Source organism: Crocodylus porosus, unplaced genomic scaffold (assembly GCF_001723895.1).
Source record: "Crocodylus porosus isolate Cpor-Errol unplaced genomic scaffold, CroPor_comp1, whole genome shotgun sequence".
NCBI classification, from domain to species: Eukaryota; Metazoa; Chordata; order Crocodylia; family Crocodylidae; genus Crocodylus; species Crocodylus porosus.
The window spans coordinates 717,722-744,089 of record NW_017728933.1 but is presented as its reverse complement, the minus strand read 5'-3'; the positions used below and the strand labels follow the sequence as shown (position 1 = coordinate 744,089).

Here is a 26,368-nt window from a genome sequence, read left to right as displayed (position 1 = left end):
CATCATGGCGGCCACCACAGGCCGGGGAGGAGGAGGAGAAGAAGGATGCCCACATCCGGGTCTAGAGAGGTGGGGTGGTTGGCCACGCCCCCTTCCCGGCTCGCGCGGCTCCCATTGGCTGCGGCGGCGCTGGGCGGATGGAACGCCGGGGCCCGAGCGCGCGCGCTGCTGCTGGGGATCGCGGCAGGGCGCAGTATGAGCGCGCTGCGGCAGCGCCTGGGCCGGGAGCCCGACGACAAGGTACCGGGGCGGGGCCTGGCACCCACCGCCTGCCCGCGGGTGCAGCGAGGGCTGCTCGGCCTGGCCCTGCGGAGCGGCTGGGCTGAGGCACGCTGGGGGCGGGGGGAAGCAGTGCAGTGCAGTGCATCTGGGTTTGCAACTCGGCACAGCTCTGGGGGGTGGGGCGTGGGAGGCACGGCCTCAGTGGATCCCTGCCTGAGCTGGGCCATGCAAGTGTTTGCTTCCCGGGCGTACCTCCCAGAGCTACGTGCTGCCAGGGTGCCGCTAGTGGGGTGTCTGCCAAATGGGTTGTCAGCTGCACCCCAGGGACCACCTGGTTAGGGAGAGCTTGTGGTTTGACTTATGTATGCATAAATGCTGTAACGCTATAAATGCATCACACCCTTAATTTCCAAAACCAGGATGAAGGTGTTTTGGGGAACCAGGCTATAGCCGTATTCATCTCTCCTAAGCTCATTAATTCCTGTGGAGTAAAGGCCTTTCCACTCTCTTTGGCTGCAGGACACCACGTCTAAGAGTGGGTACTGAGTTGCCACGGGATTGGCCCAGCCTGGTGCTTCTGGAGTCTAATGGGACTTGAGGCTTAAAGCATTGTTAAGACGGGGTGAGAGAGCTGTTCTCTCACCATACGCTATTACTGTATGTGCTGCTGCCAAAGCCCAATCCAGATGCTTAGAGAAATGGAGCTAAAAGGTTGGCTGCCCTTCACTAAGTCATTGGCACTCTCACCCTCTTAAAGGGTGCCCCTTGGAATATGTGAACAACTAAAAGCATGGACTTTCAAGGTAAAAATCCTATTTTGAAAGAAGTTTTTGGGCTCTTCTGCCATTCACAACCCTGTGGGCCTCAGGAATCAAGCTGGGAGGGAGTTGGCTGTTTCATGCTGTCGGCTTGCATTTATGTTAGAACAAAGTTCTGGTTCTAATTCCAAGATAGCAGTGGAGTGCTTCAACCACTTAACCTCAAAAAGGTGAAAAGCTTTCTGTGTCAAGTAAATATCAAGTGATCACTTGAAGTTCTTTTGTTTTTTTCTCAGCCAAAATCTTTGTATTTAAAATTACTTAAACATCCCTTTTTAGCAGCTAGCACAAACTGTAAAATAAAGCATTATCCTTGGGTCTAATTACTTTCTTGGTTGCTATACAATTATAGAGCTAGAAGAAATGACACTAGAAACTGGGACTGCTGGAAACTTAACGTGATGAAGATGTAAAATGCCTGACTGCTTGGTGACTTGTAAAGCTTTACAGTGCTTAAATTTACTGACTTGGTTTAGCTTTGCTTTTCTATATTAAACAAGAGCAGATGAAACTATCCCCTCTTGGTAATTGACTGTTTGCACTGCATTTTTTGCACTGTAGCAAGGTAACGTAACTCTCCCTGTGCCTGAAGAAGGGTGTTTGTACCTGAAAGCTTGCAAAGAACAATTTTTCCAACTATATAGTTAGTCTAATAAAAGATATTGCATTCATCCAAAGAACCTTGTCTGTCGGTGTCCTTAGACCAACATGGCTACAACCAACAGCCCTGTTGTATCCTGGTACTTTTGTGGGAGTTGGAATGCTTCCTTGGAAGCATTGGTATTGCTTAACTGGTATGTGAACTCTCAGCAAGCAGAGTTGCCTTAGCTATGTGGGACACAGAAGTCCAAAGGGCTGTTGCTTAAAGTCTGATCTCATTATCGAATACATTTTTACATACAGCAGGATTCCTCTAGTTTAGCATTTAAGTAATGCATCCAAAATGCTCTCCATACAAATTGGGGTTAACTGAATATCCCCAAATAACGGACAAACACAATCCACAGGGCCAAGAATTATATCAGCCCCACTGCTCTCAAACAAAATGTTGAAGCAAACCCCTCTCCTTCATATTCCACTGCTGACCTGCTGCCACTGACTGAATTCTGGATTCAGCAGAACATGGTATAGAACAGGCAGCAAAGAACATCCTGCAGGCTGAAGCTGGTGGAATGCAACTATCTGAACTGCTGAGTCGGCCAGTATCTCTCCGAATAATAACGTATTCTTTAAAACTGCACAAGGTCAGGATCGGGGTCCAGGATTAGGAGCTCTTGGAGGCTAGCATTGTGTCTGTAGCACACTGGGCCAAACCATCAATAAACAAAACAGCAATTAAGCGAAACCTGTGTCGATACCTTAAACCACTAGCATGAGGTCTTCTTGAATTCTGTGTGTCCTGTTCAGACATCCTTGCAAGTCTTCCTTTACTTACTTTGTCTCCCAGCCATAGCACAGCCAGTAATATTAATTCTAGTACAGTATGCCTGTTATATTTCACAGCAGGGGAGGCTGCTTTCAAAAGGACATTGAACTTGTAAAGAGAAACCAAAAAGATAGTAATTGGTTTCATTTTTTTAAAATAAATTGTTCTGTTAGTTTTAAAAATAAAACTGGAAAATTCTTAATCTGGCTTTTCTGCCTTACTTTTCATTTAGCTCCTCTTTGACAATGGAAACAGGAAGGTTTGTTTCATTTTGTGGTGCTTCTTTTTCTAAGGCAGTGCACTAGCTGTGCTGTTGCCCTTTACAGTGCTTATGGGATTGTGTAAATGCAAAACCACATGAATGTTACTGAAATGAAAACCTCAGCTTAAGGTAGCTTGCAGAAGAAGTTCTGACTAAAAGGTCAGCATCCTTTTACTCTTCCCTTCAGATCACAATTTGACATATCATTAGGGAAGCTTGAACTGTGACTCTGCTACCCTTGGGATAAATAGGATTTTAGTGATCCTAGGTTTTTCTAGCAAAGAACTCACTTGAAATTAGCTAAATAGATAGCATTACATGAGCAACCAAGTATTTAGCTTCCTGCTGTTATAGGAGAGTTCAAGATTCTCATTTCCTGTTTTATAGAATTATTGTTTTACTCTATTTGAGGAAACTAAAAACAAAATCAAGCTCCTAAGTTGCAAACATCCTGTTGAATCATTTTTTCATCTCCAGTTTTGAAAAAGAATAAGGGCATAAAGAGAGACTGTTAAGGATGCACTCGCTATGGGGTTTCAAACGGTGCTGTTTCTAAAACTGAAATTGTACTATTTACACTGAGCTCAGCTTTGGCACAGGAAGGGTTTGGTTTGGTTTTGGATCCTTCACTGCTAACAGTTCTTTGGGCACGGGACCTGGAGTTTTTTCAAGGGCTGATAGTTCACTTAACTAGTAGCTATAGGAAGGGGGCAGGGGGGAGAGGAATCCGTGGCATCAAGAGGCAAAGTTGTCTGGGCTTTGTGTCTCAGTGTTGCATCATCAGCTTGCAGCTTGTCACAAATATGCTACATTTTGGGTGGAAAATGTCCCACCTAATCATGAGGGAAACTGCTGAAGCAAATGGAAATGGGATTTCTAGCATGTGTGCTGCGTGAAAGTTGGGTATACCAGTTATGCAGATGGAGCTGTCCACTGAGATGTGCAGCTGTTTTAGTTACCAGCCACCAACTTACTGACCCTGATTGCTAAAAGGAATAAGCTTAAACATAAAAGAAAGGATAGAGAGACCTGGGAGCCAGGATCCCATGGGTTTTCTTGTTAAATTAAGAATGGGAATGGCTTCTAGCATGTTATGAATGGACTTAGTGGTAAGGATGCTTGCATTCTAGTTCCAGCTGCGTTGTAGGTACAGTTAGACAAAAGGCCACAGAGCAAATCTGATTGCCAAACTTAAGTTCCTTGTGCCTAGTTTCTATCTGGATATAGGCTATAACACTCACCTGCTTTAGGGATTTTGTGGTGTTTATCTACTGCATACAAAGGGCTTTGAGAGCTTCAAGTTATATCAGTGCCTGGTACTATAGTGTGAAAGCCAAGAGATGAGATTTATTTTGTTGTGTATAGCAGAAACCAGAGCTCCCTCCATGTCTGACTTGCACCCATTGTCCAGCTGTGCAGAGAGGCAGAGCCGAGGAGCTGAGACCTGTGTGGTTAAGGGAGGAAAAAACTGACCTACAAGGTCGTCTTGAATGTTTGGGTAACTTGGACCCTCAGAGTGTCCTCTCCGTGTGCCTGAAGCAGGGTGTTTGTGCCCAAAAATTTGCAAAGAACAATTTTTCCAACTATTTAGTTGGTCTGATAAAAGATAACACATTTACCCAAAGAATCTTTGTCTGCCTCGATCACAGCAGGCTTAAGTCTCTGGATGATGGCTGTGGTTGTCTCAAGAGGCTCAGATGATTCAACATAAGTATACCACAGAAACAATGTTTATTCTGGTTCTGAGCCATGAAGGTGAGCATGCTGGGGGTATCTGATGCTTTATGGATATTTGGAAATCGGATATTCCAGTGGTAGTCACTCAAATGTGGTAGCCACTCTTGCTGCTAGTCTGACGTGACATACTGATCCACTGCCACTCAAGCCCCCTTCCTACTTATTAGTACTGATGCTCAAGTGCCTTTTATTACTAGTGAAATCTGGCATCTGTTAGGGCTCACAGAGCAATGAGACCCTTTGGGTAACTGCAAAAAGCTGGTTCCTTTGGTTCGTGCTCTCTCCGCCTGTGTGGAATGCATGGCAATGGGATCAGCGTCTGCTAAGGCTAAGCCATGTGTGGAGAAACTCTTCAAAACAAAGACCCTGAGCTGGGATTGGCACAGCAGGAGCTGAAGTGCTGAACTGTTTGTTTTTTCTGCTGATGGGTGAAGATGGGGAAAAGGCACCCCGGTTTGGTCACGGCCTTGATGGGACGTCACTTTCACTGCTGTCACTTAAACCATTTGCTTTTGTTGGTTTGGAGGTTTCCTTTTTGCAGCACCTGGGAAGTGGCTCTTCTTCAGGCAGATGGCTGACCTGTTGAGGTGGTGTTGCTCTGACAGCTCTTCCTAGCCTCAGCTCTTCAGTGGTCTGGTTTCTGTGCTCAGGGATTACATTCAGTTACTGTGCATAACCGAGCTATTACACCACGCTGTGACGGGGACTTGGGGTGTTCCTTCCACTGTCACCTTGCCCTGAATGTGCCTGGTCCCTTGAACTCCACTGAGATGTGTGTCCCAAGCCCTCTGCAGGGGAAGGCCATTTTTGGATGCCTTTTAGGTGCATGTTCTATTTCTGAAGCATACAGTTAGGGTGAGACCGTTGGGAAGAAGCAAAGAGAGAGGACAGAAGTTCAGTGCTGGTGGGAGTAAGGGACTGGAGGTTCAAGATACTTGATCTTAGTTCAGAAAGCTCTTGAGCCAGCAATGTGGGAGGGCGTGGTGTGAATTTAGCAGTTTTCTCAGTGCCCCAGTCAAAGCACAAGATGGTGCTGTTAAAATATCTTCAAAAATACAAGCATCAAAGGTTTTGTTCCTGGCTGGTCAGGGAAACTTAGGTTTTCAAGATGCGGGTTTTTATCTTGGTTTTTATCTTTGTTCAGTGTGTCCAAAGTTTTGTAATAACTGTCAAAGGTCTTCAAGGTATCGGGTAGCTCAGAGGTGGTTGTTCACGTCTCTGATTGGATAAATCTTCCCTGTGATTTTGCTTGGCTGTTGTTGAGAGAGATTTCATGTTTCAGTTAAAGTATCCTGTATAAATGCCAGTCTTATTTATTTTTCAGCCTCTGTTGAAACAGGAAAATGCCTTAATTCTATAACTGTAATTCCTTACAGGTAGATGGGTCTGTTACCCACCTGCCTATGATGGTGGAGCAGACTATTCTGCATGGAGTAGCTCATGCATTTGTGTGCGCACACACACCAGTTATCTTTTTGTACTGCACATGAATAGAGTGGTGAGAGAGTCCCCTCCACACTGCACACATGACATTTCACCCAGGCTTATCCTACAGCTTATGGAAGTACAGCATGGGAAACTTAACTTCTAAAATTTCAAGGTGAGGTGAAGGAAAGTGGCCATCCTACTGTGGTCAGGAGCAGCAGTGAGAGTGGGTGCATATAAACTGAGTCCTTGTGATGGTAAGAACTGAGACCTGTGTGACAGCAAGTAGGCCGTGTGGTTGGCAAACAGTAGAACCATCCAAAATATCTATTCATTGCATGTCTACCGTGTTGTTTGGCAGGCACCTCCCCAGGAACCCTTTCTTGCTTTTCTTATGCCCTGCAGTTAAGCTGAAAACAGAAATCCTCTTGCTCTGGCCCCTATACCTTCAGCATACTTCATCCTGGAATCAGAGCTCAACATTTTCCCGCTTGAAGGCAGCCATGAGGTTTGTTTAGGGTTCAGACATTTAACAGAGAGTACAGTGAGGCTTGGCCCTTTCCCAGAGTGCAGTAAAAAAACCCAGGCGTGTTGCTTTTTCTAAACGTCAAGCACAAAAGAGCACAGTGCATGTCAGGGAGGAAGGAAGTGCATCCCTGGAAGGAGCTTCTGTAAATGCTGCCCATCTCTCTTCTCCTTGTTTATGCAGTGGGCTCTTGCCATTTGTGTGTCTGCCTTGTTTGTCTGCGTTTAGAAAGAGCTCCTTCCGGCTGCTTTGCCTGCTTCTGCAATCCAGAAATTGAGGTAATGAGTAAATAAAGGGTGCAAATCTGTCCTGTCGACAAACAGCAAACCAGCTGTAGAGCTTAGGACGAACCTGCAGTGTAGGTGCATGGGGGAAGGTCTCTGAGCCCCTGCATGCATTGTCTACTGGCTTTCTGCAGACCATCACGGATGCACGCTACAGTTCTTCATTATGAAGTAAGAATAAAGCCCATCTCTGAATAGGAAGAGGTGTAGGGTGTGCTCATTTAGTTAGTTATAGGAGTCAGGTGTGCAAGGGGTCAGATAGGGAAGGACAGGCTGAGCAATTCTCCCAGTGGTAAAATGACAGTAGAACGCTCTTAACGAGAATTGCATAGAAGCTGCCCTTGCGCTCTGCTTCTGACAATAACTTTGTGATAGAAGCGAAGGGTTTGGAGAGCAGAACTCTGATCAGCTTCAGATGGGGATTGTTGGTTTTCTGCCTTACCAAATGTCATCCCATTGCTACCTGCAGATAGAAATATAGCCTCACGTTCTCTCCTTTCCCCAAGAAACACAATTGACAATATTTAAGCAAGTCTAGTTTTCTTGCCCATGGACATGGTCAATAAGTGGGTTCCTTGAAGCACTGCAGATTGCCCACCTAACAGTGCAAGCAGCACAGTGCTATCAGTTGAGAGGTGAAGGGGGAAGACTTGGTGCCTGACTTTATTGATCAGTTCATCTTTTGAAGCATTATCTCTCTCTGGAGTGTTCCTAGAAAACCCATTGCCTGAGTGCTGCTAGCATTAATGAAGATAGCTACTTAGGAGGTTTGTTCTTCGAGGCTTCTTGTAGTCTGTGGTGGCTGAAACCATGGCAAAGCCAAAAAAAAATCTTTCCAGTAAAGAATGTTCATAGCAGAGCTGCCAAATGTCACGTCAACAGAGGCGACCCGAGCAGGCTGCGGGGCCTGGGGCAAATCAGTCCATGCGGGGCCCCACCCTGCTTTGATCCTATGGGCCCCAGACCGGAAGAAGCTGCTGCCACCTGGGGTGGGGGTGGGGAGGAGAGGGGGTAGCAAGCGGCTGGACACGGTGTCTCCGCTCCGCCTGGCTCTGCCCCACTGCAGCTTTGCCCAGCTCCGCGGGGTCCCCAAAGCGTGGGGCCTGGGGTGGTCGCCCCGATTTGCCCCCCTCTAGGTATGGCCCTGCATGTCAGCATACTAGACCTAGACCAAACTCTAGATAGTATCTGCTGTTCGGCATATTATCAGGCTTCTACAGGGGACTCCCACCCCAAGTACATCTACTTTCCTGCTTCTCTGGAATCATCTGGGAAATGGATTGAGCAAGGGGCATGAGGGGGGACAAGTGCATCCAGCCCACATCATGCTGCACTGAGTCACCAGGAGATGCCATACGAATGAATCATGTCAGGTTCTCGAAATGGGCCTGTTGCTCTGTAGCCACTGACCATTTCAGTGCACGTCTCTGATGGGGTCCCACTGCCTGGTGACCTTCTGTTGTATTCAGAACAAAGCTGTGGGCTTGGGGTGGGCAATAGCAATGGGTAGTTTCATTCTGGTTTTTTTTAATGCTTGGGTCAGTATTCAAAATGCCCATGTCTGCTACGTTAGCTCTAGCTGCTTTCTCTCTCTCTGTTCATTGGCACTGCCTAATTCCTGCATGCTCACTCAACTAGGATATGTGGGGAAATAGTCTGTGTCAGCAAAATTCAGCCTTGTTGGTTCTGGAAGGACTAATTTGGCAGGCTTCCTTAGGTGTCTGGGCAATGGGGATGCTTGTACCTATATTACCTGTAGCATTGCCTTGGTTGGGGGGGTGGGGGGGGCACCGAAAGTAGGGAAGGAGTTGGCTACATGGAATACATCCCATTGTTTCTTCAGCAGACCATGCTTCTGAGAGGAAAGCATCTGAAATCTGACTCTCCCCAGTTGACCTAAGACTTGTCATTATCTAACCCAAGCCTTCTGTGGGTTGAGGGGAGCGAGAGCGTGAATGAGCACGCAGAAGCCTTGATGCGGCTCAGGTCTATAGCCTTCCTTTTGTTGTACTTTTTTAACATCTCTCCCACTGGCTGAGTTGCAGGCTACGGTTTCATCCATCTGAGCGGGTGAACAATGCATCATCTAAAACAGAAGGAATGTACTCCTTGGATCTTTCTTTCAGTTTTGTAGTGGAGCTCATGCTGAAGTTTTCCTCAAGTTCTCCATGGGTAACATGTAGGGATGTCTGGCTTTTTCCCCTTCTTCACCTTTTCCAATAACTACATTCAGAGTGGGTGAATTAAAGCACCTCAGTACACATTATCTTCCATGTTTTATTTTTGAATCAGTTGCTCACTGAATGCAATTGTAAATGACTCATGAGAAAAAATGCTTTTAAGATTAATTTAATTGCCTCTTAAAGGATCATTAAAGCAAACACTTCTAAAAAGGGCCAGTCGGTCATGCCTGGCAGATGTACTGCAAAGAAACTTTGACTTTCGATCATTGCTTATAATAGCCAACAGAGGGGAAAAATGTAACATGTAATTGCAGTTTAATGGACTTGGCATATTTCAGCAAACGAGAGGATGACTTTTAAAGTAATGACTGATTCAGGGAAACAGAGTGCAGGGTCTTCTGTGCCTTTATGCACGCGGTCACAGTGATGTCATTCTTGGTAACAAGCTGAAGAAGCTGGTACACAACAGCTAGATGCAGCTTTCCTGCATTTTGAAGAGCTGCTTCAGCCTGAAGCCTCACAATTACTAAACAACCAACATGAATGCTAAAACAGGGAATTGCCTGCGTAGGTCCCTTGCAGTCTGGCTTTGTAGTAATCACAGGTCAACAAGTGAAGCAGATGCTGTAAGAGCCCGATCCATATGCAAATTGCCACAACTGGGACAGACTTTTCACAAGTGTTGAGCTCAACATCAGTATGCCTTTTTACTCCCTATCTCTAAAAGACCTCTTACTTGGTTCTTAGGATGCAGTGCCCTAACACTGCCATGTGAAAATACAGGAAATGTGTGAACAGAATAGTGTCTAACCTGCCTTGCTTGATTGCTTGTTTGATGTTTTCTGTGCTGTTTGTGGGTTGCTTTTGCATACAGCCACCAGGTGTGTGCAGAATGTTAATAGCAGATACTTACTCTTTTGCCCAGCTCCGTAAGGATCCAACTCATTTTGTTTGAGGCCTGGCGAGATAGCACTTGAAGTGCACATAAGGTTGTTTCTATGGCAACTTCACAGCTGGATTAAGTGGCCCAGACCACAGCACATCATTCATAGGCCCAAACAAGTTATTTAGTGCCTTGATCAGCTGCTTGAACCGATGATTTGTAGAGCAGTGGTTGTGATATGTATAAAAAGGTATAAAAATAGTGTCAATTACTGAATCACCACCCCATCCTATATTAAGCACAGTAACACCCTACATAATCCCAGCTTCCTATTTGAGAGGAGGTCAGCAAAGGAGCAGATCTGAATTCTCTCATTGTAGCTTTGAACATGCTTCCATGTTGTTATCCATCAGCTTTCCTGACTATTTTTTTTCATCCAGTTAGAGCCAGGCACCTTCCCTCTGCTGTTGCTGTAAGGGACAAAGTTATTGAGTATGTTGCAGTTCACCATAAGTACTGAGCACTTGAGAATTAACTAAATATTGCTGTGCAAAGCTTGAAAGCAGTATTTTTTCAGAGTGGACACTGATGCCATAATTTTGAGTGACAGTGATGTTACAATTTTGTTAAGTCTGAATCATAAAGTGACTTGAGATTAAAAACTGGTTTTCTTTTGCAGCACATGCAGCAAAGATGATCTCTATCCAGAGCCTTTTGTTAGATGCAGATAAGTTGGGAAGCCAGAAGGGGAAGCACATCAAACTAGACTTGAGTTGAAACCTTTTGCCCCAGGGCTGGCTGCAAGTCATTTAACAGGGCCAGTATGGTACACCAGGGCATCTCAGGAAACCCAAAGGAACCAACAAACTTCTCATAGGACAAATTGAAGCAAGATGAAAATGTTCATTTGCAGTTCTCTGCTGAATGCCCCCTGCCTGTGCAGCAAGTGTTCTGTGTGTGCATTTAAATCAAGGAAATGGGGTCATCTTTGCTCTTCATTTTGAAATAAAAGAAGAATAATGTCCCCCTGGGAGGCTGCCTCTGGTACAGGCAGCTGAGATACTGTGCAGTGAGGAAACATTTGAGGGTGTGACTTGTAGCTGCAATTCCTGGTATTTCACTTGCCCTAGGAAACAACTTAAGCTTGTAGCAGGGAAGCAGCTAAAAATACTGCTCTGGCAGTGGTTCTGTCATTGCCTGTGTGGGAGTCTGGCTTGCTGCCATTGCTACCTGATGTCTTGGAGGTCATTTCCTTCCCTGCCTGCAGGGAAGCATGAAAGCAGCTGAGGCTCACACTCAGCCTTTGCTGGTGCGTTGTATTGCAGGGTGTGCTGGCTCAGCCACTACCCTGCTTTTCTGAGTGGTCCTCCCCAGATGCCCTGTAGTTTTGGAGCTCAGGGTAATGAAGCAATGAGGTTTGAACAAGCATGTGGTGTTTGCAAACTTGATTCCTCCTTTCTGCCACCTGCCAACTTCCTGTATTTGCCGGGAGTGGACTTTGGAGGCTGAGCAAAGATGAAATGACCTGGGCAGACTTGCTATGTGGCATGGCTGGTGCACAGGCATCGTGCACTCTTATTTAGGGGAACTTGCAAGAGGTAGAACATGGGCATGAAGCCCTGCTGGCAGAAGTGATTGGGGGAGAACTAAGGGTTCTTGCCGCTTCTTCTTTAACTGCATATAAGTCTGGAGAGGAGCTTTTTTACCCAAAGGATAAGATGCCATGTGCAAGTCTCCTGTCCCTTCCCTGTCTCCGTTGCTTCTATGTATGGACAGTCTTTCCTCTAGCATTTCTCAGCCAGCCGTGTGAGACTCTGCTCTGCGCTGGGGACTGTAACAATACAGACAGGGAGGAGAGTGCATTTTCTGGGTTTGTAACTTATATTGGACTGCTGCTGTGGCCTGTATGGTCAGTCAAGCTGGAGCCATAAGCTGTGTTCTTCAGTTTCTGGAGGGTGATTTGGCCTTAAATTTGAGTGTATGTGCATAGAAGTGTACAGAGAACTGCTTCAAAGGCCTGTGTGGTCCTCACCTTCCTACAGATATTTTGCTCTTAGTCAGTGCCATGCACTTGTACCCCTCTGGTCCCCTAGGTATCTTGAATACCTTGCATAGCTGGCTGTTGACAAGCTACATCCCTCTTACCTGTGGGGGGTGTGCATGGATCAAGTACAAAGCGTATCTGACCCTACACAGAGAGATCTGCTCTTTCTGGGTTCAGTGGCAGCTCTTTCCCTCCTGCTAGCAATTGTGCAAGAAGTCGACCCTGTTTTTGTATGTGTGGCACCAACAGTTAGTGTCTGGAATACCCTGCGTTCCTCTAATCTTAGCTGCTGGCTCTGATGTTGTAAAACTAAGTTCAGATGGGGGATTGATTTATAATGGGTGAACGTGATTTTCTTAAGAATGGTTTCTTACATTTAAGGAACACCCCCCCCCCCCCAAATAGACCCTTTTTCGCTACCTAACTCCCTTCTGCCTCTGTTTGCCGTACAGGAGTCCGAGTCAGAGAACAAGCTGGATGGAGAGACTGCATCAGACAGCGAAAGCAAATCGGAGTTTGGAGGGTCAGCTCCAGTACCCACCTCTGATGACACTCCTGAGGTCCTCAACCGGGCTCTCTCCAACCTGTCTTTGAGGTAGAGCTGAATAAATTCATCCATCCTTCCAGAATCTGGAGCAAAACGCTCTCTCTCCCCCTTTCGCTAACGGTTACTTCGCTGGACTAGGTAGTGTGTTGGATCCTGTCAGCTAACAGAGATGAGGAAGTTATCTCCTTGGGATCATCACCTGTTGGGAAGTCTGAGGCAGAGCCAGGAAGGGTCCTTGGTTCGCTACCTTGACCCAAGAGCCATTCTCTTCTCTGCATCTCTTTCCCCACCTTCTGCTTATCATTTTAGGTCATGAACTTTTGGGGTGGGGGGAGACATGGCCATTGGCTCTGTTCAGGTGCTACCTTACTTACAGATCAATAGCCACGATTATTAAAGTGAGTAGAGACTGAGAGCGTGAGTGAACTGCGAAGGATCCCCCGGGTTCTTTATTCAGCTTCCCTCTGCAGACCAGGACTGAGCTAATGTATCACTTGTCCTCTGCACTGTAGGGAAGAATAAGACAATTTCTACTAAACACCACTTCCTGCCAGTGTTGCTCAGTGGGAGAGTGTGCAGAGGAGATAGGAAAGCAGCAGAAGTTACTCTTACTGGAGAGGCCTCATATGCTGATTCACATTCGTGATTAAATGTTTGAACTTTTCTCTCTCTCTGCCCTAGATGGAAGAACTGGTGGGTGAGAGGCATCCTCACTCTGGCAATGATTGCCTTCTTCTTCATCATCATCTACCTGGGGCCCATGGTTTTAATGATGATTGTAAGTTCTTCTGGGAGACACCTTGTCATGCATTTTGTGGTACGGAGTAGAGGGTCATCAAGCATGTGCTGCTGGCGGTGGGGTATAGTGCCCTTCTTGCCCTCAGGTTGCCACAGCAACCCTGACCCTGTAGTTGCGCCTAATAGGCCTTGCTGCTGAATTACCCTTGTGGTCAGCAAGCCTCTGGGAAGAAGCGTTCCACGTTGCCAGTGCTGTTTCTTTGATGGAATCCACCTATTTCTTTGATTTGCTCTCACAGCTTTTGTGTGTCACTACAAAGGTTTTTTGCTTGGGCAGTGTAATTGTATACTTGTAGGTCCCAGGTTTGGGTACTCCCCTGTGGATTGTCCCGTCACTGGCTTTCTGTCCTGTTTGGAAAGTCCATATCAAATATAGCAACCATGTCTCTGCTACGTTTCCTCCTGGCAGCGATCCAAAAATGCCAGTCTTCTTGAATTCATGGGATTAGACTTGGTGCTGTCTGCTGAGCTGTACCAGTTGCATGGCTAGCAGGGTGGTATGGTCTCCATCGAACTGACCCAACTCCTTCACGCCATGGGACCATTTGTGTTCGGTGCTACATGGAAAACTCCAAATACACCTGTGAGCTTTTAGAGTTTAGATTTGCCAGCTGGGAGCTACACTGGGATTCAGGCTAGGAATGTGCTTTCCCAACTAAGCATCTGAGCTTGAGCAGCTTCTCCTAAACAGCTTGAAGAGAGTACATAATTGCTCAGTCTCAGAAAGAAAAGCCCTGTGTCAAATTTGGAGGGAGTGGGGGGAGGAGGTGATGGGTAAAAGATGGTCATTTGCTTTGTGGCCTCATTGAGCTCCTTCCAGTGTCCACACTTCGTACACAGACCTCCTCATTGAGGTTTATAGATGGACTTAACCAGGACCTAGTCAGTAACATTTAACATTTCTTCTGCAGGTGATGTGTGTGCAGATCAAGTGTTTCCATGAAATCATCACAATTGGCTACAACGTGTACCACTCGTATGATCTGCCCTGGTTCAGGACGCTTAGCTGGTAAGCAGAACAACTGAGAAGTCATCAGCTGGTTCATCAGCGGGTGATACTGCATTTCCTCTAGAAGGATCCCAAAGGACATGCCTCCTCCATGATGTTCAGTCACTTCTGGGCATTGTGTCCAGCAGGCTTTATTCCATTGTTTGGTTGTCTGAGTTCTGAATCTCCAAGTCTCTGAAGTGGGGAAGTGTCAGAAGGTGTGTCTAGTTGAAGAGAGAGGGACAGTATGGCTTGCCCATTCCCTTCTTTCATCTGTATATTTACACCCTGGTGCTTCCACAAGTTGTTAGTGTGTTTGGGATGAAATGGGGCTGGCTGTGCCCCACTGCTTGTTACATGGTTAATGGGTGTACATGGAAGGAGAGGCACGCTGCCTTTAGTAGCTAGGAGTTGAGAGGACTGTTAAGCAGCACCACCTACAGCCAGTACCTTTCCATCCATCTCAACGGAAAAAGCCGGTTGGGTTACCAATATACGATAGGGGTCAAGAGGCACTCGGGGTGTTGCATCTAATACAAATGTCTAATGTCTTAGTTGTTGTGAAAAACAGTCAGAGCCTCGTTTCTTTTAAGACTTTTCTGCACTGGTGGTTCCTATCTCAAAGAAGTGTGCATCTGTTCCCAGGTACTTTCTGCTCTGTGTCAACTACTTCTTCTATGGCGAGACTGTCACAGATTACTTCTTCACTTTGGTGCAGAGAGAGGAGCCCTTGAGAATCCTTAGCAAATACCATCGCTTCATTTCCTTTGCCCTCTACCTAACAGGTATCTAAAATAGTTTCCTGCAGACTTCATGTGAATTCATGTGGTGCTCATTTTCAATCTTGCATCCAGACTTCTCTACACTCATATCTCCGCACCCCAGCACAGGCTATTTTTTGGTGAATTTACTCCTCCAGGTGAAATGATACTGCACGTACAGCCCTGTTACGGGCTGCTTTTGTATCTGAGGGTCAAATGAGACTCAGCCCTGCCCTTGAGATGCCAGAGAGAGAACCTTTTTAAAAATATAACCAGTGCAGAAATGTACCTACAGAGCTCTTCTTTCACTGTGTAAATGCTCCCTCCTGTGCAATGGAGGTTACAGTAGCCAACTGAGAGCTCAGAGTGCCTCTAAGCAGGAAGTGAAGAACCTGTCTTCAGGTGTCATTACATGGATTTCATGAAGATAGAAAGTTCAGGAATGAAAAATTAAACTGTTGTCAGAAAATACCTTGCACAGGGGATTGTCCTTGTTCATTTATTATTTGTATCTAGGGTTTTTAATATATTATGCGTTTTGATGCATTAGGCTACTTTTGTGCCTACAGTTGCACATCGTCATAATGCTGCAACTTTATGCTGGAGCAGAAGCAATGAGGAGATGTTGCAGTGATAGTGAGAATCATTTTCTTACTATTGCAAGATCTGATCTTGCTCTCTGGTTTTGTTTTTTTCCACCGTCCTCTAGGTTTCTGCATGTTTGTTCTGAGCTTGGTGAAGAAGCACTATCGTCTCCAGTTCTACATGGTAAGGTTTGACCAACAGTTCAGCTTCTCCAGAGTTAATTGTGCCTGGATAAGAGAAATGGCAAGGCTGTTTGCATATGTTGTGTAGAAGAATGCAAGCTTATAAGCACTTACCTGTTACCTGTGCACTTTGAAGCTGCCTGATGCAAAAGCTGTTCCTGGTAGCTGACACTGGGGAGGTGGCTCTGACCAGACATCTTCCAAACTCCTTTTTGTCTATGCTTGCAGTGCAGTTCTCCTTAACATTGAGAGCTCCTTGAGCTGAGATGGTGCAAACCCCATATTGTGACAGTAGATCACCTTGCAGGAGTGGTCTTAATCCCCCACCACAGCTGCATGGCAATGAACACTGCCACATGAGGGAGGAGGTTTGAGCTGGTTGCTTCCTGCTAGATACTCGTGCCTTCTCTGTACATGGAGTCTTTTCTCCCTGTTTTCCTGTACTCAGGTGGACTGAAGTGTTTAGGAGAGGTATTAAATAAAAAGCTCTTGGGCCAGGCCAGGTAACCATTACACATGGGGTAAGACCTATCATTTGTGGTTTATATTGCCTTCTTTCCTGAGGGTATCTAGATGCCTGACATACTAACTATCTGTTCCCTAAATGCTACTTAATCAGCATTCGGTTTCTGCTGAAGGCTGTTGTGAGAAATGTCTTTAGGCCAACTGGATTGCATGCTGTTTTCTTTTCCAGTTTGGTTGGACCCATGTGACTTTGCTAATTGTTGTTACCCAGTCGCACCTCATCATTCACAACCTATTTGAAGGAATGATCTGGTGAGTTGGTGCTTGTTACGAGTTACTTCTGTTTCTCTTGACTAATATGCACTACGGCATTCTCCTTGTACAACGTGTGAAATAAAAGCATCTAACTAATAACCTGCACGGGGGGGGGGGCTTCCATCAGAAATGGTATAGTGCGCATAAGCAAACCAAAAAAAACCGCACAACCTCAAGCCAGATACCCAGTCCTTTCTTTGATGGCTTTGTGAGGTTGGCCCAAAAGCCGTCCTACAGAGGGACCCATTGATGGGAAGGACTCCCCCTGGCAGCAGAAAGCCAATGGAGCTGGTTTCATCACTGACTCTGCTAGTCAGTGTGGGAAGGGGAGTGGGAGAAAGAAACAGGCTATAAATCTTCCTAAGCTTCCTTTAGCTGCCAGGCAGAGTTTCCATGTTGTGTATTTGAGCATGGCCCAGTGCCCTTAACAGCCATCTTCCTTAGGCCAGCAATAATGAAAAAGATGATTTTTTTTTCTGGGCCTTGTTATGGTGATGGAAGATATATTGTGCATTCTGGAAGTTCCCAGGATGCTTTTCCATGTGGAGAACAGCTTGTTCAGTACTAAAGTGCTGCCAGTAATGAGATGAAAGAGTGAATGTATAACAGCATGTGGGATACTAGGATGAGAAAAAGCATGACTTAAATAGAGTAGGGAAGATGATGAGGATGTGGGAGCTGGCATTTAGCTGTGGTGCCCTGATTAAACTCCTTATCTTTCCAATACAAGGTAGTTGGTACAGTAGGCTGGACGAGCACCAAGTAGGTATAGTCTGGATGCTGTTACAGAAGAATTGCTAGTGTGTGAAGAATCTGGCTGCTGTGGGATGGTGCTGAATGGCTTTGCTTTCCTCCCTTCTAGGTTCATTGTCCCGATTTCATGTGTGATCTGCAATGACATCATGGCTTATATGTTTGGGTTTTTCTTTGGCCGCACCCCACTTATTAAGGTGAGTCCTGAGTTTCGGTTGTCCCAAGACACAGAATGAGACTGGTGCAGTGATGCCTTAACACAAGACAGAGCTAGCTAGAGCAGGGGGAGGGAACTGTTGGGCTCTAGGTCTGAGACTAGCACCAGTAGACAGTAGTCTATAGGTGACACCCTGCTGACCAAGTATGATCTGCTTATGGTATGGTTTTGGCCATTCCTCTGCCACGCCTGCAGAGAAGGGGCTGCTGAAGCAAGTCATACCAGCTTTCCATTTCCTGGGACTTGCCTGTGATGGGCATACTCCCAGAAGGAGAGTTTGACCTAGACCAGGTTACAGGATCTGCCCTGGGCCATGGCTAGTTTATTGTCCCTGTTGAATTTCAGTTGGAACTGGGCACTGATGTGGCTCAGTGAGGCTGATTCTGAGGCACCCCTATGAGCTAGGCTTTAATATACTCTTCTTTCCCTTTACATTGCAGCTTTCCCCAAAGAAGACCTGGGAGGGTTTTATTGGAGGCTTCTTCGCCACGGTTCTGTTTGGACTGCTGGTAGGTAACCCACCATGGTATTGGCTGGCTGCCTGTTCAGAATCGCATGCTGGTGCTGTCTAGTGACAAGAGTTAGTGGTGTGACAGTGGTACCTACAGTCTTTCTGTGGGATAAGCGAGGGGGAGATGGAACAGTTCAGGGACTCTCTCAAGTTGCCAGGATATTCTGGGTTTTTTCCTCATTGCAGTGCTCATTGCAAGCTGCCTTGGTGGTGCTGTGTACTCTAGCTGTTCATGCAGTGACTGATCACCACCTTCCAAGCAGAGACATACAAAAAAGAATCTGCACATAATCCCATTAGGCAATTACTGCTTCTCAAGAAAGTTAGCTGCATGACAGCCCAAGAATATGGCTGACTTGTAGCCCGGCATCTTGAAGTTCTCATAAGAAGGTTATGTCTCTTCTTTTTTCCACCTCCCTTCCTTTCTCCCCATCCCAGCTGTCATATGTTATGTCTGGCTACCGGTGCTTCACCTGTCCTGTGGAGTACAACAATGACACCAACAGCTTCACTGTGGATTGTGATCCATCTGAGCTTTTCCAGCTGCAAGAATACAACATCCCCCTGGTGCTACAGTCAGTCATGGGCTGGGTAGGACTCTGCACTCTGTATTCAAAATGGCTCGGTAGATATTTGCTTGACAGAGAGATGCTAGTTGGGCTGGAAATACCAAGAAAAGAGTGATTTTTAAGATGCCGTAGAGGAGTAGGGTAAAACTGAACCCCTGGAAACATGGGTTGTATTTTGAGACCTATTTGCATAATGGTGACATGAGCAGAGTCCAGCAGGGGCCAAGCTTTGCGGTAGGTGAAGGCCTGTGCCTTCTGAGCTCTTTCCTTTGCCCAATCTACTGCTTTGCTTTCTGAAGCTTCCTACCCACAGAGGCTCCCTGTGCTTTCTGTGAAGTGAGTAGGAGTTTCATGTCCAATGATTTGAAACGAGTAAGATCCACACTTGATTTCAATCTGTTGACACCAGTGCAGGGGTGAATGTCCTTTGCCACTTACACACTTGGGGACTGAAGTTTGCCTCGGCAAATTTTTCTGTCAAAACAGACATGATGATTATAAAGGTTTCACCCAGGATTTCTGCAAGCACTTGTGATTTTGGGTGGACAGGTGAAAAACACCTTGCAGAGGCTGGATTTGTTCGGGGGTGGGGGGTTGTTTTTTTTCCCCCCAGAGCTTAGATGAGCAGTGTTTTCCCCATGTCTGGCATTCCAGGTTGACTAGACAAAGTCACTAGCAAACTTTGACCTTGGGCTCTAGCAAGCCAGCACCAAGTGCAGTGCTGTGCTCCATGGGAATCTCTTTCTAATGTTCTGACTGTCCTCCCTTTCTGTAGAAGACAGTCCGGATGTATCCCTTCCAGATCCACAGCATTGCCCTTTCCACCTTTGCCTCCCTCATTGGGCCCTTTGGAGGATTCTTTGCCAGTGGGTTTAAAAGAGCCTTCAAGATAAAGGTACAACACAGGCACTCATTGCAGTGCACATGAGACTGTTTTTGTCTTCTCAGCAGAACCTCCAGCTGAGAGTACAGCCTCATACAGAATAGAGGCAGTACATACATACATGCATGTGTATGTGTATGCAGTAAATACAAGTAACTAAGGTTTTTAACTGCTTTCTGCTTGCCAGGACTTTGCCAACACAATCCCAGGGCATGGTGGCATCATGGATCGCTTTGACTGTCAGTACCTGATGGCTACCTTTGTCAATGTGTATATTGCAAGTTTTATCAGGTATGGCTGTGTACTACTTGATAGCAACACTGAAAGGTTCCAGCTGATGTCTGACCCTTGCATACTGCAGACTGTACTGTCTAACACTACCAGTCATTGTCACAAGGAGCTTGAAATCAAAATATAAAGGTTGAAGATTGTGAAGGGGAAAGTCACAGGGTCATGGAACAAGCTAGTCACAGCTGGGTCTAAAACCGTTGTTTGCTGCAACTTCCCATGTGATTCTGTGTTAGGTTGTTTACCCTTATTGCGTTTCTCTTTTTGTGAAATGGGGAAAGCTGTGTAGGCTGCCTTGTTTGGTGTTTTGGGAGATATGAAGGGAAATGCCATCATAGGAGCATGGGGTGGGGATTCCTAGGTGTAAACGATTGAACCTGTGCTTTTAGCTGAATCTGAGCCATACCTATTGAATTGTGTCGGCCCAGATCCAGTGACAAACTGCTCTTTCATTGTGTGTTCCAGGGGTCCTAATCCCAGCAGACTGATCCAGCAGTTCTTAACTCTCCGGCCAGACCAGCAGCTCCACATCTTCAACACGTTAAAGGCACATCTGGTTGACAAAGGGATGCTGGCCAATTCGGAGGACGTGTAGACATCCTGGCATTTGGAACAGGACTGAGAAGAGGGCAAGCAGTCACTTCCCCAAGGAAATCCCAGTTTGCCTGATTCAAGACAGTAATCACAATGCCTCATGTCACTGTATTCTTTTCTTCCCTTGTAAATGTTCGCATTTGTGGGTTTCTGTTTTTTTTTTATAATGCATATTTATATATATGATTTTGGTTCAAGTCAGCCAATCATCATGTCTAGCTGGAAAGGCATCGGGGTTGGGAGGGCTGTCCAGCAAAAAGCATTTGACAAGGCACAAAGGTTCTTGTGGTTCTGTGCAGCTGTTGTTCTGGATGTGTGTGGGCTGAGCTTGACTCTGCTCTTTTGCACTCCCTCAGGGAGCCAGTTTATGCTGGGAACATGGGTGGGAGTTTTCTGCACTAATGGAAGCTCCAGTAAAAGCAGAACAGCAGGTGCTGTTGCATCTGTCTCTCTAACCCTGCTAGGCTGTGTCTATACTAGGACAATTGGGAGCCACACAACTCCGCCAGTGGTATCAATATAGTACAAAGAGGGTGCTGTTCTTTGATTTCCACCCCCAGCCCATCTCTAATTCTCTTTGGCTATGTATATGTTCAGAAAGCAGGGGACCTTTAACTCCCCACTGGTGGTAGTTGTTACTTGGAGTCTTAATTTCTTCAGTATAGCCTGTCCTGCACAAAACCTCCATGGTGGTAGGGGAGCAGAAAGTTTGACCAATCTGAAGGGAACTCCTGTGCTTATCCAGCTTCAGAATAACTACACAAGCCAATGCACACATCCACTTCAGCTTGCTCTCTTTGCAGGGTCTCCTGCATTCTCCCACTCCAGCAAGTATATGGCCAAGACTGCTGATTCCAAATGTAACCATATAAAGAGAAAGACATTGTACATCTTTATGTGAGGGACAAGTACCAAGTGTTGCTATGGAAGGTTGAAATTGCAACTTAAATCAGAAGTACTTTTGTTTTTAAAATACATTAAAGTTGTTTTGTTATTGAAGAAATCTTATTGAACAAGCTTTGAAAGGTTCATGGATTCATTTCTCTTTTCATGCCAAGCATATTTTTAACACTGGGGCACAAAACCTTCCCTTGATTAAGCAACTCCATGCCTTGAGACTTGGCATGTGGGGGAGCAGTTTCCAACCCACATGGCTTTTTCCAAGTGTGGAACTTGGGTGAAAGAGCACCCACCCAGCTGTGTTATTTCACAGGTTTGGGGTTTTTTTAGATTTTGCTCTATTTCCCTTTCAGGGGTCATGTCTGTCAAACGCTACTTGAGTTCTAGATGTTGTGCTACTGAGGTTCATGGTCTGTGTTGCATTGCAGTTTGGGTTTGGTCAGCTTGCAGGCTTTTCTCTAGTTTTTGTTCCAGTAATTTTGTTCCAGTATTTGTCTTCCTTACATTTCACTTAGCATTTAGGCACGGGTGGTTGTTTCCCAAGTATTTGCCCTTTTATTTCTTCCAATGAGCCATCAATTAAAAAAAGGAAAGGGGAGGAAGCCCTAAGACCCCAGACATTTCCACACTTGATGCTGTTTATGTTCGCTATTGATCTGAAGCGTTCACACATCTTAAGCATCTTCATGCATCTTATTTTGCTATGATCTTTCTCCATACTTCGCAGCCGAGGCAGGCTATGATGTGTATCTCGAGCTATTTGAATCTGGGGAACAGTTGGCAGGGAATGAAACAGTGATGCTGTCACTGGTGTCTTCAGACAAACTTTTTGCTGTCTCTCACCTTCCGCACAAATGTGTATTTCATCTTGCTAATCTCCCAACTGAAACAAAAACACCTGGAATAATGTTGTAGCCTGTCATTCTGTTCTGATGCTAACGTTATTTACACATGCCGCTAGTGTGTATTTTTATCTGTAGCAAACACTGCCACTTCCCCACATAGAGAAACTACAGAGGGCAGAGATGTATCTGTAGCATTGTATACGCAAGGAACTGATGGAAAAAATGGTGTTTTTCCCAGGGTGGGAAGAAAGCAAGGCAGAGCCAAAGTGAGATGCAATTGAAGTCTGATTCTCCGTACCCACAGCTTCCATCAAGGGTGCTGAGCCTTATCTGTCAAGGGTGCTGAGAGGGTTTAGCTCTGCTGCTGTGGTCTAAAGTCAATACAGTTATGTAGGTATGTGCTTCAAGTGCTCTTCTGAATGGGGGCTTAGTCCGAGTCTGTCCACTAAAGTCGGTGATAACCTTTCCATTCAGCCCCTGCCTTGATTTCAGGAAATAGCAGGAGGTTGTTTAATATTTAAGTAAAGCAATCTTGCCGCTCTTCTTTTTGGTGGTGGTAGGGGATATTCACTTGCTGGAAGCACCTTGCTAGATTGCAGTTTTCATTACTTCTAAATGAGTGAAAATATGGAAAGTGGCTGAGCTGGGACAGCTTCCTGGAGACTTTAAAATAGAGCTCATGCCATGGTAAAACAAGCTGCTGCTGCCCTGCATCCTACCTACCCTGTACCAATATCTGTCTACCACCATGCACACTGAGCTTTTGGGAGCAGATGAGCTGAAGCACATATCAAATAATCCTGCCATACTATGTTAAACCTGCTTACAGTGTATTGATTTGTAGAAAGAACCACTTCACTTGCTTTTCATCTGAGATTTGAATTGCTGCCCCCTTCATTCATTCTCTCCCCCCACCACCTTATCCCCACAATCCCAAGTTATAATGAGCAGAGCTGAAAAAAAAATCTGGGATGTATGGTTTTAAACAGTAGGATTTGTTTGGGCGATTTCTGTTAAATGTTGCCATTCTGGCTGTGGCCACTGGAGGGCATAACAGCTGCTTGGGTGCCTGCCTGGTGATCTGACGGTGCAGAGTGGTTTGATTAAAAATGTGCATGGTTTTCTGAAGTTCTCAGTGCAGGTTTTCAAAGCTCAGTCTTTTGCTGTTCCACAGCTTCAAAGTGAATGAAGTAGGTTAATCTGAGACCCAAGGGGAGTTGTGTGTATAGGTGCTGATAAGGTCTTCGTGTTCTGACTTTGAGTGGTTGTCCTGATATGGACAAAATGCAACAGGGCTGACGGGGAGTGGACAGACTTAAAATCTGAGGGGCCGTGAGGAAATTGGATTGTATGTGTGCTCTATGGCCAGCCTTCCTGAGCAGGACTGGGAGGGTAGAGGCCTCTGTCTGCATTGCTTCAGTGAGCCATGAGTCGTGTTGACTGCAGGGTTCTGGGATGGAGTTATAGGGAAGGTGCGCTCTCTCAATATTTCCCACCAAAGAAGATCTGCTTCTGCCCAGTGCCTGAAATGCAGCATAGTGAATATGCTTGATATTCTTGACGAGCCCTAAGCAATGTTTTGCTCTTTCAATGTCAAGCTGGTATCTTGTCCAACAGGGAAGAGCCCAATTGAGAAGCCACTTTTGGAGGACTTGGAGCTAAGTGAGATGGCTAAGATTAGATAGGAGGTAACAGTTACTATAGGTGCTGCTGTTTAAAAACCTGAGACTGATCAGTGTCCCTTTTTAGTACATAACCAAAAACTTAGATACATGCCAACTAAAGTGTATGAATTTTTAACACTTGCATGCACAGAAAAAGTCTAAGCACTTCAGATTCCAGCAGCTTTAATGTCTCTGCCTTATACAGTATTGTGCAAGGAACCAGTTCCTTCCTGATAATTTTTTTCAACCCTGCAAGGAAAGTTTGTTCGTAATGGAAGTTTCCCCCGGCTTCAGGTAGAGAATGAGTTTCTGGAAGAGTTTTTTATGGAGCTGGTGCTAGCGATAGGCAATAGCAGCAATGGAGCAACATTGGCAAGAGTTCATGTCAGAGTTTCCCTTCTCTCCACACACAAAAGTCAAGACCTCTTGATTGTTCCTATGCTCCGCTCGCTGCTGTGAGGCTCCTGTTCAGTTAGAGGGAAGTTCCCTGTGCTTGCTGTATAACAAAAGAGGAACCAGCTGTGAATGCTGGAGATCAGATGACCGAGAGTTATTCAGCAGGTCCCTAGGTTGCTTGGGCTGGGTAGAAAATGCCATTCTTTATTCTTTTGGAGGACTCTGAGCTGACAAGGGGTGGAGTTTCCTGGCTGTCTCTGTTGTGGGTGGCTTTTGAAGCCACGGGCTAGCAAGGCCGAATGAAAACATCAGAATGGCTCAAAGGAGTCTCTAGACTGTTTGAATAAGCAAGGGGGAAAGAGGCAATGGATCCTGTGACTGGGTTTTGTGCTGGCACAGTGATTCACCCTGCTGTACTTCTCCCAGCTGGCTTGAATATGTCTATGGGGAGAGAGGTGTCTCAATAGACTGCCTTCCTAAAGCAGCCTCCTTGGCCCTTAGTAGAGCAAGAAGCAGTCCTGCAGGTAGGATGTTGTGAGCTTGGACATCAGCTTGGAAATGAACAACAAGGCAGTTGCTGGCACATACTGGTTTGCTGGAAGGACTGGGTAAGGAAGGGTCAACTCATCGGAGTGCATGTTCATGAGCTTAGCAGCCTGGTTGCACATCCTCTAAGAGCTTCCTTAATTCATGAGTGTAAGCTCAGTGAAAACTGAAGTGGACAATTACTGATCAGAGCAAGGGAAATTTCCTTTGTATCCAGTATCTTGGGGAATGTACCAGACACTCTAGTACCCAGGTCTTAACAGCCCTTTGTTTCCTAAATCGGATTAGCCCCTAATAAAAACCACTAGCACAGGGCATCTGTTATGGGGGTGCTTGGCCAGGAGTCCTTACAAATCAGCAAGCTGTCTAGCCATCCATTCGGATTTCCCTGTTGCAGTTCTGTTGCCCAGGATCTCAGACATGAGAGGTCTGCTCACATCTTGGCTTTAGCCCAGAGTCCAGATTGTGTGGGTATTTGAAGATCCTATTAAACAAGGGAAGGAAGAGCTGACTTAGATTTTGAAGGACTCTGAACGGACGAGTCTGAGTGCTGACTTGGGCTTTGTTAGCAGGGGACCAGGTTGGGTGGTCTGCTGCACTGGAATTCACTGGTGGTAGTTTCTTTTCTTCTTGGTCTGTTTTGGGGTCAGCGAGTTTGGGCACTGCAGTCAGTCAGTTGGAATAAAGGCTTGACAGCTGAGATGCTTCAGACTGATGTCACTTTCCAAAGACTCCTACCAAGTCCAAAGGTGGACAGACAGCCTGCCCATAGTGCTTTGTGATGGAGGATTCTCCAGATATGTATTTAATGGGATTTTTTTAAATTAAAAGAATGAATCAATTGGAAACCTAACAGCACAGCCTCAGTCAATGGCAGGATTGTTTAAACTGCCTGAAATGCTGATGGGATCCAGACACTTGCAGACAGGTGAACTGTGGTCCTGAGATGCCACATGCTGGCTCCCAGGCTCTCCAAAAGTCTCAATCTGGGCCTGGTACTTCCTTTGGCAAACTGGCTACTGGGAGCTCAGTGGCAGCCTAAGCTGGGTTGTAAACAAGGCACTATTTGAACAGCTGAAAGGCAGGGGTTTGCGGTGCCCAGCACAAGGGCATACTGAGGCCAAGGTTTTGCTTGATGCGCTCATGCTGAGTTATATGTAGTAGTAAGTGTTCCCACAGATTTCACTGCCTTTGGTACAAGTTTATTAAAAGGTCTCTAGCTCCTACAGTTGACTTCTATTGGATTGATGTAAAGGGGAATTTTTGCCATTAATGTCAGTGGGAATAGAAGGAAGGGAGGAGGAATCCTAGAGCCATACCCCCACTCAGTACATTCTTTATTCCTGTCTCTGGAAACAGATGATTTCTTGCAGATTTAGCTGAGTCTCCTGTTTGACATGTGCATTCAGCTCCAGGAGTGCCAGTGCTAGCAGGTTCAATGCATGCGAGGAGGAAGACTTCACCCATCTTGCCACGAGAATCCCTTCTCTTCCCAATAGTTCTGTACAGTTGGAGAATAGATGTCACCATGCTAAAAACTCTAGAGCTGTTGGTTTGGGGGTGTTCACCCTTTCTTAAAAAACGTGGGTTCAGCATGTGTCTGTCAGTGATATCTTGTGTACCTCCTGCCATCTGTAGCCAACCCCAGAGTTTCACTTTGTACTACTGTGATCTTCCTGAGAGTTACCATTCTCTGGATCTGATGTGTTTTCAGCCATTATCTGCTTATTTCTCCGTGCATTGTTTTTTTG

The 26,368-nt window shown here is 45.9% G+C and overlaps 1 protein-coding gene across 2 annotated transcripts; it reads left to right on the top strand.

Annotated features, from left to right (window-relative positions):
• Positions 1-127: 127 nt before the first annotated feature.
• CDS2 (CDP-diacylglycerol synthase 2) lies at positions 128-25,359 on the top strand. 2 transcript variants are annotated; one of them, XM_019545943.1, is made up of 13 exons: positions 128-279; positions 12,263-12,405; positions 13,039-13,135; positions 14,067-14,164; positions 14,789-14,928; positions 15,614-15,672; positions 16,366-16,448; positions 17,314-17,401; positions 17,862-17,930; positions 18,371-18,523; positions 19,277-19,396; positions 19,572-19,675; positions 20,138-25,359. In XM_019545943.1, the coding sequence occupies exons 1-13, from the start codon at positions 196-198 to the stop codon at positions 20,265-20,267; spliced, it is 1,368 nt and encodes a 455-aa protein (XP_019401488.1). In that variant the 5' UTR covers positions 128-195; the 3' UTR covers positions 20,268-25,359. The 2 variants fall into 2 exon arrangements, with proteins under 2 accessions (XP_019401488.1, XP_019401489.1); XM_019545944.1 differs by having other exon boundaries at positions 129-240.
• The last annotated feature ends 1,009 nt before the right edge of the window (positions 25,360-26,368 follow it).